The sequence below is a fragment of the Phytophthora infestans genome, genomic scaffold, assembly GCF_000142945.1.
Source record: "Phytophthora infestans T30-4 supercont1.40 genomic scaffold, whole genome shotgun sequence".
Lineage (NCBI taxonomy): Eukaryota > Oomycota > Peronosporomycetes > Peronosporales > Peronosporaceae > Phytophthora > Phytophthora infestans.
This window is the reverse complement of record NW_003303719.1, coordinates 273,470-287,839: the sequence shown is the minus strand read 5'-3', so window position 1 is coordinate 287,839 and position 14,370 is coordinate 273,470. Positions and strand designations below refer to the sequence as shown.

The window sequence follows — 14,370 nt, the reverse complement described above, 5'->3', positions numbered from 1 at the left end:
GCATTGGTCAAATGGAACCAAGCACGCGACCAGTATGAAGAAACTATTCGACAGCGCTGTTTCGAGCGAGACCGTGATGAAACCAGTGAGGTCCTCAATCGACCGAAAGCTGCTGAAGGTCGTATGTCTCTATGAGTTACGGAAGGCTGTGGATAACGTTGGTAGTGATGAGCTTCTCATGCTGATTAAGCAGCGTATTGGCACCATAAAGAGCGAGCAGACCCCTGACTTGGACGAGTTGTTCGAGAAGAAGTTAAAGATCACCTTGGCAGAAGATGATATCCATGCTCATGTGCTACGGTACTACCGTGATTTCTCCTCTATTATTGAAAACCATGGTTTAGGGAAAATACTCGGTGTCGGAGACCCCGATGCAGAGGGGTTTGCTGATCGCATGAAGCTACGATGCACCATCTTGATCGATAATCTCGAGCCTCGTATGGTACGTGATGATGTCAAGCGACATTGTAAGTATGAGTGCAGAGAGGCAAAGACAAAACGATGTCATGCTCTTCAATATCATTAAGGAGAAGGCATTGGCTCAGCACAAGTATCACTTGCTGTCGATAGAGCAAAAACGAAATCTGCACCTCACCGAAGGTCTAGACATCACGAAGCGAAGACTAAAACCGGTAGTGGAGAACAGCATACTGCTGTGGAAGCCCGTAGATATGGAGCTCAGCGGAGTTCACCAACGAATAATACCGGTGTGGTGAGGTGCTTTCTCAGAAATAAGAGAATGGACCTAACGCGGGGTCACTATCCCGAATCAGTGACAATTTCAAGTGATTAGAGAGGATTCGGATCGTCCGGCGCTATGCAAGTTGCCTGAGGTGGATTAGCCATGACGAGCAGCATCCCGTATGAAACGACGATGGATCTGGTATGAGTGATGTACGGGAAGGCAAGATCCACCAAGACTTATCTCGGATCCACCCTTACCTAAACTCACTTAGATGGATATGGGATATACTATATACGGGTGGATCGAGTGTGGATCCTATGAAGGAAAGATGGTAGGTGTGGTCTGAAGGTGGATCTCGTATCCACGACTAACGAGAAGTCAAGATCCACCGCGAGGTGTCCCGGATCCTATACTTCCGAGTTCGGATCCAAGGAGGTGAGGATCCCGCATAGAGGGACCTGGATCCAGGATACAGGAATGATGGATACAGTGGATCTCGAATTTTCGTGGGACAATGGAGATCACAGACGGTTGCAAGATGATGCTGGATGATTGGAGAGCTCAGATCCATGACGAGTGTACACTTACCGTGAAGCGGATCCAAGCAACCTGGATTCGGATGAGTGTACTATAGTAGGATGACCATATTGATTACGCCATGGATCCGGTGGATATGAGGATAATACAGCTGATATGATGGTTCAAGGAAAGAAAGGACATGCAGCCGAGCCTGGTAAGGAATTTAACAAGTAAAAGACATAGAAGGTAGAAATCCAGGCAGGTATAGGCTTAAAAATCAATACAGTCTTCAATTTGCACAGTAACACGCAAGTGCCTTCCTGCCCTCAAGAATCGGAACTACATTGGCCGTCCGAGCTAGGAGAAGGTTGGGAATTGCGAATCTAGTGTTGGTAGTGATAACTGGATAACATTGTCCAGATCCTACGACCTAGTGAGTTTTTCCTATACACGTGCAGATCCGACAGGTTAACCGAATTTACTACTTGGTCGGTTACACCCTAGAAGGTCTCAACTCTCAAGATCCCGTCACAGGAGGCGGCAAGTACGACGTAAAGGAAACGCAAAGGCAAGGGACACACCCGCAAGGCAACCCTACGGCCAGATCCACGATCTAGGCCCTGGATCCATAAGCTCGAATAATCGCTTAGGATTCGAAACTATCTACGGACGCAGAGTGAAGGTTTTCCACTGCTGCTCCACCCCATCCCCACGTCTCGCCAAGACACTCAAGCTTCACCACTTGAACTCTTCGGAAGTTACCGAGAGAGCAAGATCCCGCGGGTACACTCGGTGAGGAAAGCTAAACAGAACACGGATCATCGGAGGATCCCCTCCGTTAGTCGGTGTCTGGGCGCAGTTGGTAAGTTGGATCCAGCAATCCCGCAGATTTTGCTGATCTCGCTACACCACACCGGGTCTCAGCCTCAGAGAAAGGAGTCAAAGCCACCTAAGACCGGATGCTGGGTCTGTCAAGGCTCTCATTGGCTTCGTGACTGTCCGACAGCGACGTTGAAGACAGGAGACATCCTGTCGACAAGATGAAGGAAATAAGGATTGGTCACGAGTCAAGCTGGTTAGGACTTTGCCTCAACCTGGAACATTGATGATCAATGCGCTCGTGGTCTTGCCGTATCGTGCTGACTCAGGATCCGACTCAACTGTTATCCCTCGTGCAGTGATCGACGAGCTAGTTTCACTTGGTAGCGGTGTGGCAAGGCGTGTTCTACCCTCTCCAATTGAGGCTATCGCTGCTGGAGGCTCTACAGTTATCTGTTTTGACTCTGTTACGGTGTATGTCGTGCTACAAACGGCAGCAAGTACTGTGAAGCTCCCCAATGTGACCTGCTTGGTTATGGAGGGTGAAGATACCAATTTTCTTCTTGAGAACGGCACGCTCGTCTCACTCGGAATTGATGTAATCCAGCAACTTGGTGGGCTGGCTGGAGATGCACTTAGTGAAGATGTTTGCCCATTTGAAGACGATGAACATGCAGATCTCGAGCTTTCTGTTTGGAAGTTCGCAGTAAATTGGAAGATATGCTGGGAATAATGGTTTTGACCCCGACTATCTCTCTTTCCTTCGCGATCCGTGCTGGAGTATGAGGGTATTTTCCAGATTGACCTGGGTGCTGATCTCACTACCGACATTGAACCACTGCGAATTCAGTTGGTGAACGGAGCTATACCTTTTAGAGAGCGTTCACGTCGGTATACCAAAGCACAACGCACCTTCCTTCAGGAATACACGAGGCCGTTTGAGCTGATGGGTTTTATTCGACAAAACAACCAAAAGGGCGTGTGCGGCGGTGCCTGTGGCAAAACCCAAGTCACCAGGTGATTTCCGAATGACAGTCGACTATCGTCCTGTAAAAAAAAATACAATGACCGTGCCGATCGCTGGAGCAGCTTAGGATGTGAGGGATTCTGCTGAAGTTCTTGCTCCTTCTTCCTTATAATACTTTATAAACATGTAAGATGTTCTGCAATACTTAATGACCTACACGCTTTAAGAATAATCAAAGTGGGGCTAATAATTTATTGCAATAATTCGTCAAAATGCCATATTATTGGTTTACAGACAACGACGGTGAAACTCAACCCCCCGTAGACATGCATTTTCAAGTCATTTTTAGAAAGGCCAACAAGACAAAAAAACTCGCCCCCTTCCATGGTATCACCTGCGATTAGTCAAAATTAAACCGACCCAACAGTTTATTAAAAGTAGAAAAAACAATTTAAACAAACACCGTAAAAAAGCAAACACATGTTTTATTTTGCTCTACACCATCACGACAGGGTGTTTTGGGATTGCTTTTTCAAAGCTTTTAATAACACATTCCGTAGATATGTTTTCCCACGCTCTAATTGTGCGTGTTACGGCAGCCAGACGCTTTTCCTTCGCGGTTCTTGTAGCTGCCACCTTCTCTCGTAACCAATCAGCTGTCAACTTTTTATTGAGTGGCCCCATAACGCCCACGTCAAGGGCCTGACTCACAGAGGTGCTGTTAGCAGGCACGGGGACCACAATTGCAGAGGTCTCTTCCACCACAACGCTCTGACCGGCTTCGGAAATATGCGAGTCAAAATTGTCCAGCAAGAGGATTGACGGGGCATCAATCTCGTACTTTAGCAAGTTCAAAACGTACGTTTGCCACACTGTGGCGTCCATCCAGCCATTTTCTTGGACGATGTACACGTGGCCTGCAGGATACGTCGGAAGTTCATCCGTCTCCACAGTCCCGCCCGGCATTCCTCGTAGTATAAACAGTATTGGTAGTTTTTTCCCTAAAAGATAAATAAGTTAGTTTAAACATGATAAAATCATTAAATCATTAAACAAAACTTACCATCCGCTCTAATGGTGAGAACTGCAGTGAGTCTACCAGAGTTTTTCTGCGTGTGCTTCACTTTAGCGGAGCCACGACGGTCTTTGAGGGCCCAAATCTTGTGGGGTGGGGTGTCAAAATATATTGCTGTCTCGTCGACATTGTATATGGCGGATTGCTGGAAGTGAGAATGCTGTTTCCAAAACTCTATGGCAAAGTTCAAATGGATTTCTTGTAGTGCATCTCCATCCTTTTTAGTAAATTGCGGTTTCTGAACCGAGAAACCATGGCTATAACATTAAGAAAAATATGTAAGCAATAAATATTGATTAAAAACACAAATAAAATAGGATAAATTGCTAAAACGTTTGATTAAACCAACATATTGGAAAACGAGATGCTTACCGAGCTGCAAACCGCTGGCACATACGCACCAACGCGCTCAATGCGCGCTCAGGAGATGATTTATCGGCTAAATACTGCTCCAGCCAAGCCCCCTGCTCCATCTTCATATACTCGATCATGCCTCCAGTACACAAATACTATATATACACGTTAGAATCTGCAATAAATGAGACGGCGCGAAACAAACTGATCCTTACGAGCCATTTAGAGTTAATGAGATAAACGGCTTTAAAGATTGACCACTCAAAAACGTAATTAAACGAATTTTCAGTAGAGGCGTTTTTCTAAACGAACCCATTTTTTGGTGGTGTATATTTTAGAACGAGCACGATGAACACCAGCACAAACTCTTCCAGCACTTCGGTTGTGGCCAGCGACGCCAGTACCAGGGCAAACACTGCGCTTCGGCATTATGACAGGAATCTACTGGGCTCTCTTCTACCTGACCCGGACGCAACCGGCGGTGAAGGATCAGATGACAGTGTGTGGGAGCCAATATCAGGCGAATCACGTGGCGTTTCGAGTGCTGAAGACGTTGAAGATGCCTTAAAGGACGCCTTACAGGATCATTCCGACGTAGAGTCTGTTGAGGACTTCTCAGTGAAGGGTAGGATCTTTTGGTCTGATGACCAACTTCTGAGCACGTTACGAGTTTGATTCAGCAAGATCATTACACGGAGAAGTGCCTTCAAGGCAAAGCAGCTGATCTTGAAAACTTTCTGTGCTCTTTGAAGCAAATGACTACGCATGAAAAGAAGCAGAGCATCCTGACCTCGCTGGCGATGTTGATGAAGACAGACAACGCAGTACGTCGTCGTGGGAGTGGTGAACGGCAAGTCTTCTCCTTTTATTTACCACTAATAGGGCGTGTGTGTCGGGATTCATGGTGCGCCGTGTATGGGATTTCCACGGCAACAATCACGCGCTACCGACAGATAAAGAGAGGTGCTTTCTCCGTCAACACACACCGGGTCAGCTCAACATTATCGCCGCTACGATAGACATCCGTTGGTTGGTGAGCTGGTTTCTACGTGGTGGAGAACGACTTGGAGGTGAGGGAACCTCGACCATCAACTTTCCGACAGCTTTTACAGAAACATTGTGCCCTCATTCGAATCCGATCTCTTCGCAGCAACGTGTGCGACTTCTGTTCTATATTGTACGTACGTATGCGCTCTCAGGTCACTGCAGAACTCAGCGAAGAGCTTGGTGTTCACACCGCCGCAGCTAAAGCTATGAGGTTTGTACACAAGAATCATTCTGCTTCACCAAGGATTCTAAGATCATTCTGATTTACTATGAACTTTTATATAGGTTAGAGTACCAGAAAGGCTTGCATGGATGTAACTACGGACAGCACATCCCAGCCTAAAACCTGCAAACAAACACGCAAGCGTGCCAGGAAAGAAACGTAGGCCCACAAAGGCACTAAATGTTAGCAGCAAAATGATATGATCCTTCTAGCCCGTACCCATTTGTTTTTAAAACAGGCTGTAAGTACCCAGAACACATAAAAATATACCCTCAAATTTGGGCCCCAACTGGTAAAGACCTTCATTTGAAGCAGAAGGAAGTCGAATTAGGACGCGGGAATAGGCTCAAACGATGCGTATACGTAAACTACACAAGAAGAGTAAGAAACAAATTCTTATGTTCGTCTTTCTGGGAGGCAACTTTTTTGGTGGACTCGAGCTCCAAACCGTTTAGAAGTCTGAAGGCATCATTTGAAAGAGGAGATCCTCCTCTTTCGAATGGTGTGCCTAAGACGCGATTCGTACTTAGGTTTGTAAGCGTCTTTTCGTTTCGCGCCGTCTCAAATAATATTAACAAAACAAATTTACCTTTCATGAAGGTGACCAATTCGTGCTCAAATGTGATTTTAGTCTTTACGCCTTGTCCTTTTGTCGTTCTGCTAGTTTGAGGTCCCTTAAACTCAAACAGCAGCTTTGCCTTCTTTCTCCAGCCCTTCAACGTACCTAATAGAATATTAAGCGCCCGAGCGGTAGGCTTACATCCCTCAAGAGCCACCCGCTCGAGTGCTTCCCGTCTCTGCTTGACGGTGTAGCTGTTCTGCCGACGACGTTCGTCCATCACTTCGCAGAAACAGCAATAGCGTGATTGTTTAAACGGCGCCAGCATGGCGTGCTGTCCAGCAATATATTTAAAAGTATATTATTGGCTAAAATTACAAATAACATTGTTACTTGAGCTTAAAGTTGCACTGTAAGGGGGGGTCGAGTTTTTGTGGGGGGTTGAGTTTCACCGTCGTTGTCTGTAGTCCTGTATTGCAATGTATACACTACTGTACTTGTACAGTACAAAGCTTGAAAACGAAAATATAATAACATATTTTATTTTCCGACCTCTGACTCAAATCACTAAACAGCAGCGGTAGTAGAGTCATCACCGGCCCAATGCTCTCGATTGCATTAAATTGCAAGATTAAACTGCCGTCGGCTCAAATTTCGCCCTCCGTGGATCTGGGATAAATTGAATGGGGCCTCTCAGTCGTGTCTTGCAAAGTCCATACCCAGGAGCAATTACATCCACAAAGCCGCTGGCTGAAGGATTGCAGCAAGCTCGACAGCGATATGAGCTCGATGCGATAAGGGTAGAGCTCTCATCACCACCGCCAGGTCTCATCGAAGTCCCTTCAAGGATAACGACAAATCCGTACTGAACGTGTGTGCTCGTATCAATTTTTGGGTAACGAGTCTCCAATACCATCTGAATGACGTGTATATCGGCTGCTGTCAGGACGATATCGGCCCAAGCTCAGTCTTGAAGTAAAAACGCCAGACCCCCCCCCACAACAGAGCGCATACACCATCCACAGCCACCGCTTCGGGCTCGTCAACGGCATTGAAATCGTATTTAAACGTATTCCCAACGACACCTCCGCTATCGCCGAACAAGTCGCGCTAAACAAGCGATTGAACACTGAACGGCACGATAGCTCTATCTCGCTGAACTTCGCTCTGTAGACAACCGGGCGGCATTTCCCCCACAAAACTTTGCACAGCGAGCGGCCACAAAACAGTGAGCTTAGCGAAACCCCAGCGTTGGTTGTGGATTGAAGCGATTCCAACATACTCGCTTCAGCTAAATCATCATCGTGGCCACCATCAATGCATACCGAAAATGTTGACGCCATAGTCCGAGTGACTACCGCCATTATATCCGGATAAAATGTTACCCTACTGCGAGTTGCTGTCACTTTTAGGTATTCTGCAAATATAACCACATCTTGCTGTCTCCACATTAAGTCAATTTCACATTTGCCAGGATGACACACATTTGGATAATAGGCGGGGTCCAAATATCCAAAAGTTCTTGAAGAGATCCAATGATTTGTGTATTAGCAGGGGTGTCCGACATTTGCCTGGCGATGATATGCAGTCCATTGCCTTCACAAACACAAGATATGGAATCAAAATCCAGATAAGTCTCTTCAACTCCCAACATTGAATTGGACTATGGAGGCGAGTGTTTTATTCGGTCTGTACGCCATCAAAGTTTGAGACGGCGTCAAACAAAATGATGCTTACGAACCTAAGTACGAATCGCGATTTAGGCACTCTAAACGAAAGCCTCTATCCCTTGAGCCCTTATAAGCTACAGAATGTTTAAAATTGAAGAAGTTGTGGTCGCTCAAAAATATTATCTCCAGTATGGGCCCTCGAAATGACGATTCATTTAGGAGTGTTGTGAGCTCAATATTTTTTAACTTAAGAGATTCAGGTGTTATTTAAAAGCCCTTGTTAAAAGCAATTGAATAAGGGTACGGATATTTCTTTTTCGATGGTAGTTTACAATAGATGCCACAGTTTCGGTTAAGTAATCGATACCGGCAACTCTAAATGGTTCGTAAGCATCATTTTGTTTGACGCCGTCTCATTTTACAGGTTGGTTTAGACCTTTCACAATATAATGGACAACAATTCAGATAAAAGGGTCCGAATGAACATTTTGATTGACGGAATTCCACGTATTATGTGGGGCTAGCTCAATGGCGTACACCTTCTTTTTTTTACATTTGATTCGCGTCTTCAAGTGTCAGACCCAGCGACCCTGCGTCGACCTAGGACAACTCTAGAGAAGCTCAGCTCCACCACCGAAGACACTCAGCCACCGGTCTGGCCACAGCTCCGTTTAAGAAGGCTCCTCGCAAAACAGTCGACCCCTAACTCATCCCTCTCAAGACATTAACAAAATTGTCTTTTCGTAAACAAGGAACGTCACTCCACAAACTGGAAACGCGCGAACCATGGTCGCTCCAAACCCTTTAAAAAAGAATCCAGGCCCTTCCTGCTTGACCCCCGACCTTGCGATCTCTATCATGGACAGCTGCTTCCCTCCCAACTTCTGCCCTTGTATGCAGCTCTTGACCACGTCGAACGGCATACACATCGCCCACGAGACCATCCCAGCAACGCCCCCCGCCGTCATGAGTTTCCAGTCCGTCTCATTCTCCGTTTTGCCTCCCGTCAGCGCGCGTTTAGTCGCTTCGTAGCAGCAAAAGTAGACTCCGAAGGACGGAGCATCTCTCAGCAAACAGGCCTCCCATCCCTTAAACAACGTCTTCATCCCGTATCTCCTGTACATGATCTTAGCAGCGTTCAACGAGCTGTGCTCCTGGCCCATTGCTCCTGTCTGTAGCTGGATTTTAACGTGCTCCGATGGCGCCGCGAACACCACCTGGACGAGTCCAGCGGCGCTCCCCGCTATAAAGTGCTGGGTATTGGATAGCACAGCGTTCTCTTTTGTCTGCATCATACGCACAGCGTGTCCCTGGACTCCGAAGATGGCGGCGTTGATGGGTGCGTTGGACAGGATGGGGGACAGCAGACCGCGGTACAGGCCAGCAGCGCCGTCTGAGCTGATGACACGACGGAGACTGCGCAACACGCCGGTGCTCGCCCCGCTGCTGGTCTGGAGCTGCACCTTGACGGTGTCTAAGGGATGGCCAGCGATGATCCCCGCCACGCCGCCGATGGTGCCGGCGTTCAGGTCTTTCGCAATTTCCAGCCAAGCCATCGTGGGCGGGATGGAAGTGATGGACTGACATGTGAAGCTGCTGACCCAAATAATGCATCACCAGTGATTTGATTCCTATGTTGCATGAAAGATGCAATATGGTGCACGAAAAAATGAGCAACGTAAAAACTTCAAGCAAGTAACGTATAGTGCAGAATAATACGCCGTCTACTATGAATATAGAGCGCGGTCTTTGTGAATTACAGCGCTGTATTCGATGGCGTTGTAGTTTTTGGTAAGCACTGACAACTCAGGTGGTTAAGACACCTGGTTTATTGATGATGCGACAGCAAGATGAAAGCTTCGGCGCGAATTCCCACCACCATTGCCGGATGCATGATGCGCTTATACACCAACCCAACTGACGAAAGTGCTTTTCGGCACGTGATGGGATAAAAGTTATCCCGGATAACCACCAGAGATTGGTAGTAGAACAAAAATATGATTCTGGAGTAATACTACTACTGCTACTATTTACATATTAGTCTTATGAAATCCTAATGTTTTCATTTTTGGTATTAGTATCACTCTCAAATCCCAGTACTATAGTACTCTTAAAGAACTATTTTCACCAGAACCCTGAACCAGCAAAGCCACCCCTCATTTGACAATTTTTGACTGAGTGGCTCTCGTTCTGCAGCGCGAGACGCTCACCATTTGCGAACAGACAGGAAGATCGCCAGTTCATCGAGGTAACATCTCAGGAGACAACTATGGCGTGCTTTGTAGAGAGAGAAGACGATGGCCGTAAAAAGGACCCGTGTACTGTGTGTGGAAGGCTTATCCATCACATGTGTGCTATTGGCGTCTACTAAGGCAGCGATTCGGCACTAAATGAAAGGTATTCCAGCCAGCTTGTCTGATTCTAACCGGGCGTATATTAATTTAAAGTGGTGTCTAGGTTTTGCAGTCCTTCTTGTGTGCGTGTCGTATATTTAGAGGTCAGCCCACCAGCTTCCGCCACTGGAAAACGAACAGCCACGTCTGGTGGATTGAAATATTTTTGGGAGGGTACCGACTCGGACTTTACCCCATCTCCAGATCTGTCTGGGGTCAAGGATGACGATAGCGTAGTAAAGCGGCAGAGAACTGCTCCAAGCCCTGCCGTAAAGGCATCGAAGAAGAAGACACCTCTGTCTACGCAGACCAAGGCTGGGAAGAAGAAGGCAGCTCCGTCTTCAGAAGCTGCCGACAGTCTTTTCACGGCCACACCGGTACCGCTGCCTGCACCTCCGATGTCAGATCTTGGCGTGCCACTTACCGTTAAGCACGCGAGGAAAGCGGGCACTACAGACGATATCTGGGATCTCATTCAGAGTGACTCGAGGTCACCCAACGCCAGAGCCCCAAGATCAAGATTGAGGACTTGTCGAAGGACATGTCGATTGACACACAGAGCGGGATGCACTACGCTCTGTTGGGCCTCTACAAACATGTAGATGTGCTAAAGTGATTTCGAGATGAAAGTGAAGCTCAGTTCCCCTCTATTGCGCTACTGGCACGTATATATCTTGGCATAATCTCGTCTTCAGCGCTCCAAGAGAGGGTGTTTTCCACTGGAGGGATAGTTATGGGACCTCTGAGGCCAAAGACGGATAGCAGGCGAGCGGAAAGGCAGCTACTACTGGGGAACAATAGGGGTGAAATCATGAAGATGAAGCTGGACGCTCGCAAGTCGAACGAATCGTAAGTCAAAAATAGAAGTAGTCAAAATAGTATACTAATATGACTACTACTACTACTACTACCACTTTGTAGAAGCGCTACTATTTCTAATATTTATCCTTTCGTGGAGACCCAATAGTCCCGGTAATACTACTACCGGTTTTTTTACGCTACTACTAATCCCTGGCCACCACCTTCAATCTCTATCCAGTCGAGCACGCTGATTTAAACTTATCTCGAATCTCTTGCGTTGTGGCGGCAAGATAGAAACATTGAGAATGCTCGTAGTTAAATGCTAGCGTGCTACTGGCTGAACTGATTCCAAGAAATTTTAGAATTCTAGGGTACTTTTCGACTTCAATAATCAAAGGATTCTAAAGAAAATATAGAATGTCTAAGACGACACGTTGTATTCAATGGCTTTCTATTTATATAAAACGCTACCAGAGAGAGCGCTCAATTACATGTACATCAAGAGGGCATTTTATTCGCTAGGGAAGCTATATTCGCTATTATACGTTATTAATACTTTCCAATACTATACTTAACTCAGTAAAACAATTTGAGTTTCTGTTCACCGCTCTTTTTCAATTGTTAGCCACGTAGAAGCTATCCGTGAAAGACACAAAGTGAGGCGCCTTTCGTTCACTTGAATAAAGTAAAAAGGGTATAATTGGTGGACCAGAAGACCTCCCTGTCGGTTTTGGAGGCCTTCTGGGGGACTTACACGTACAAGTGTGTCGCCCGGTATGTAAAGACATGCGAAACATGTTTGTGAGCTTAACCCGAAGGGCTAGCTTCGGCACCGTTATAGAGCCTGCCCGCACCGGCTGACGGTTGAAAGTCGATGAGTCTTGACTTCATGATTGGGCTTCCCGCCGACGGACACGGCAAGACCCAGAATTTGGTGTTCATTCGTCGGCTGAGCGAGATGGTACATCTTGCTCCAGTGCCCGTTACCACCACAGGTGAACAGATCGCGAGATTGTTCATCGATGGCGTGTTCTGCTCTCACGGTATCCCGGAGACGATTGTCTCGGATCGAGACCCGCACTTCTCGGCTGTGCTCTGGAAGACACTGTTCCTTTAACTCTGAACTCGTTTGCAGATGTCTACTGCGGACCATCCGCAGACGGACGGCCAGATGGAGGGCGTCAATTGAGTGCTCGAGGCCACTCTATGCAGTGTGTGAGCGGGAGCCCCACGCACGTGGTCGACGCATCTTCCAGCTGTTGATTTTGCGCTCAACAACGCGGTGCACGTGTCCACAGGGTTTCCGCCGCTCTACTTGAATGGCTTCCGTCACCCCAGAGTGCCTCTCACTCTTCAAGGAGACGCTTCCTTCTCTATTCTAAGTGGGTGGGGTGGGTGGGTGGGGGGGGGGGGTGGGGGGGGGCTCGGAAAGCTCTTTCGTCCCAGGTCTCAAATGTAAAACCTGGTTCGCTGCTGAAACAAGTGGGGTCCTTTGCGGATACCAAGCTGAGACAGATCTTCTGGGTCCACGATGCCATGGCAGGGGCTCAGAACAGACAGAAGGAGTACTCTGACAAACATGAAAGAAGAACCTTAACTATGTTTAAGATAGGTGAATTAGTGTTATTTGACACGCGGAACCTACCGCTAGACACTGTCATCTCTGTCCGCAGCAACAAGCTCAAGCACCGCTTCGTTGGACCGCTCGCAGTCCTGGCTTGGTATGGTGCGTCGTAGACCATCGATCTGTTTAAGTCAATGACGACGCACCCGACGTTCTACGTTGGACGTCTTAAGCGATACCCGCTGGGGTTGCCGACTCGCAGACCCAGAGCGGTCGATTCGTACGCCGGTGGGGCCCCGTACGAACGGACACCAGAGCCATACGGAGGGTACGTCGGATACACAGCATACGCGCACGGCTGGGAGTGCGCCAAAGTCGGCTTCGGACGTTGCAGCAGAGCCTCAACACGTCGGATCATGCAAAAGGCCTCATCAAGATCGGATGAAGGGGGCCCCGCTGATGCAGGCTCGAGCCCTTCTTGATTCCCAGCCTGGGCGGCAGCATCACTGTCAGTCCCAAGGCCAAGTGCAATCTCAATCACGACGGAGGCGGTCATCATCCGGGTCCTGCGTCGGACCCACAGGCAGAGCAATCAGACGAGGGTAGCGCTCTGGAGGCGCCTAGTGCTTGTTCTCGTACGAGAACAGCTCCGCCCCTGCTTGACCGGAGCGGAGAAGTCCACTACCACGTGGAGCGGCTTCTCATAACACGCCAGATTGTCGTGAAGTGGAGAGGTTATGCCCACGCCGAGAGCTCGTTGTAGCCGATCGAACGGCTCCTGATTGACTACTCGAAGGCTGTCATAATCTGGGAGCAGGAGCGACGGCAGCTTCGTAAGTAGCCCGAGGCGTCTTGTGCGAGCGAGGTACGGACGTTGAAAATACTTCATACCCGCGCTCATCGTGAGCTCTAAAACTCGCGCGTTTCAGAAGGACCCTTGGCTGCATGCGCTTGCTGACCAAGTGGACGAACCGGACACGACGATCACGCTGGTCCAGGATTCGGGACAGCAGCTGATCTATATGGAGATCCCGTAACTCCGAGGGTGAGTACTTGAGACATTCGACCCACGTCCAGAACATGTCCTAAAACAAGCTCAGCTGGGACAGTTATCGTAAAGAACCGAGGGGCAGCCCAAAGAGGGTAGAGACCACCCCAATTCTCGGGCTTCTTACGACAAGTCGTAAAGTCCGTAAGTGTGATTCGGTGCGGCACGAGAAGTATGCAACGGGTCGCCTCCAAGTTGCCTACGAACAACAGCTTCTTCTGGATCATGACACGTTCGTAAACGCCCTTTGACATGTGGCAACCGATACGTCCACGAGGAACGTCGAGAGTCCCCAGAAAGAGGTCAACCCCAGAGCTCTCCTCGGGAGGTCAATAACCTCTTGGGTTGATGGAAGATCCCTTGCTGACAGATGTCACCACCGGACCCCACGCATGATCTAGGTAGCTTGGAAGTCCTTCTACGGCTGGTCGAGATCGTTGGTGATCTCCCGGGACTTATAGATGGCACCCTCCTCCTCCTCTTGGTTCTCTAAATCCGAGGAACCGGAGAAGCTCCGATAAAAGTAGCTAGTCTCCATCTCATCACGGAGTTGAGACTTCGAAGCCGTGCGCATCTTCGAGAGCTTGGCATACTCGGCTGTGACCTTGGCAGCCTTAACATGCGCAAGACCCTCGGCGAGTGGAAG

The 14,370-nt window shown here is 48.2% G+C and overlaps 3 protein-coding genes across 3 annotated transcripts; 2 read left to right on the top strand and 1 right to left on the bottom strand.

The window, feature by feature from the left end:
- Positions 1–76: 76 nt before the first annotated feature.
- On the top strand, positions 77–570 carry PITG_15651 (uncharacterized protein; the record flags this gene model as incomplete). Its single annotated transcript, XM_002897889.1, has 2 exons — positions 77–442; positions 484–570. The coding sequence occupies 2 exons, from the start codon at positions 77–79 to the stop codon at positions 568–570; spliced, it is 453 nt and encodes a 150-aa protein (XP_002897935.1).
- An 8,064-nt stretch (positions 571–8,634) lies between these two features.
- Positions 8,635–9,474, bottom strand: PITG_15649 (Mitochondrial Carrier (MC) Family; the record flags this gene model as incomplete). Its single annotated transcript, XM_002897888.1, has 1 exon — positions 8,635–9,474. One exon carries the CDS (start codon positions 9,472–9,474, stop codon positions 8,635–8,637), a length of 840 nt encoding a protein of 279 aa, XP_002897934.1.
- Positions 9,475–9,915: 441 nt separating this feature from the next.
- PITG_15648 (uncharacterized protein) lies at positions 9,916–11,250 on the top strand (the record flags this gene model as incomplete). Its single annotated transcript, XM_002897887.1, has 5 exons — positions 9,916–9,926; positions 10,115–10,166; positions 10,485–10,688; positions 10,817–10,909; positions 11,233–11,250. The coding sequence occupies 5 exons, from the start codon at positions 9,916–9,918 to the stop codon at positions 11,248–11,250; spliced, it is 378 nt and encodes a 125-aa protein (XP_002897933.1).
- Between the last annotated feature and the right edge of the window lie 3,120 nt (positions 11,251–14,370).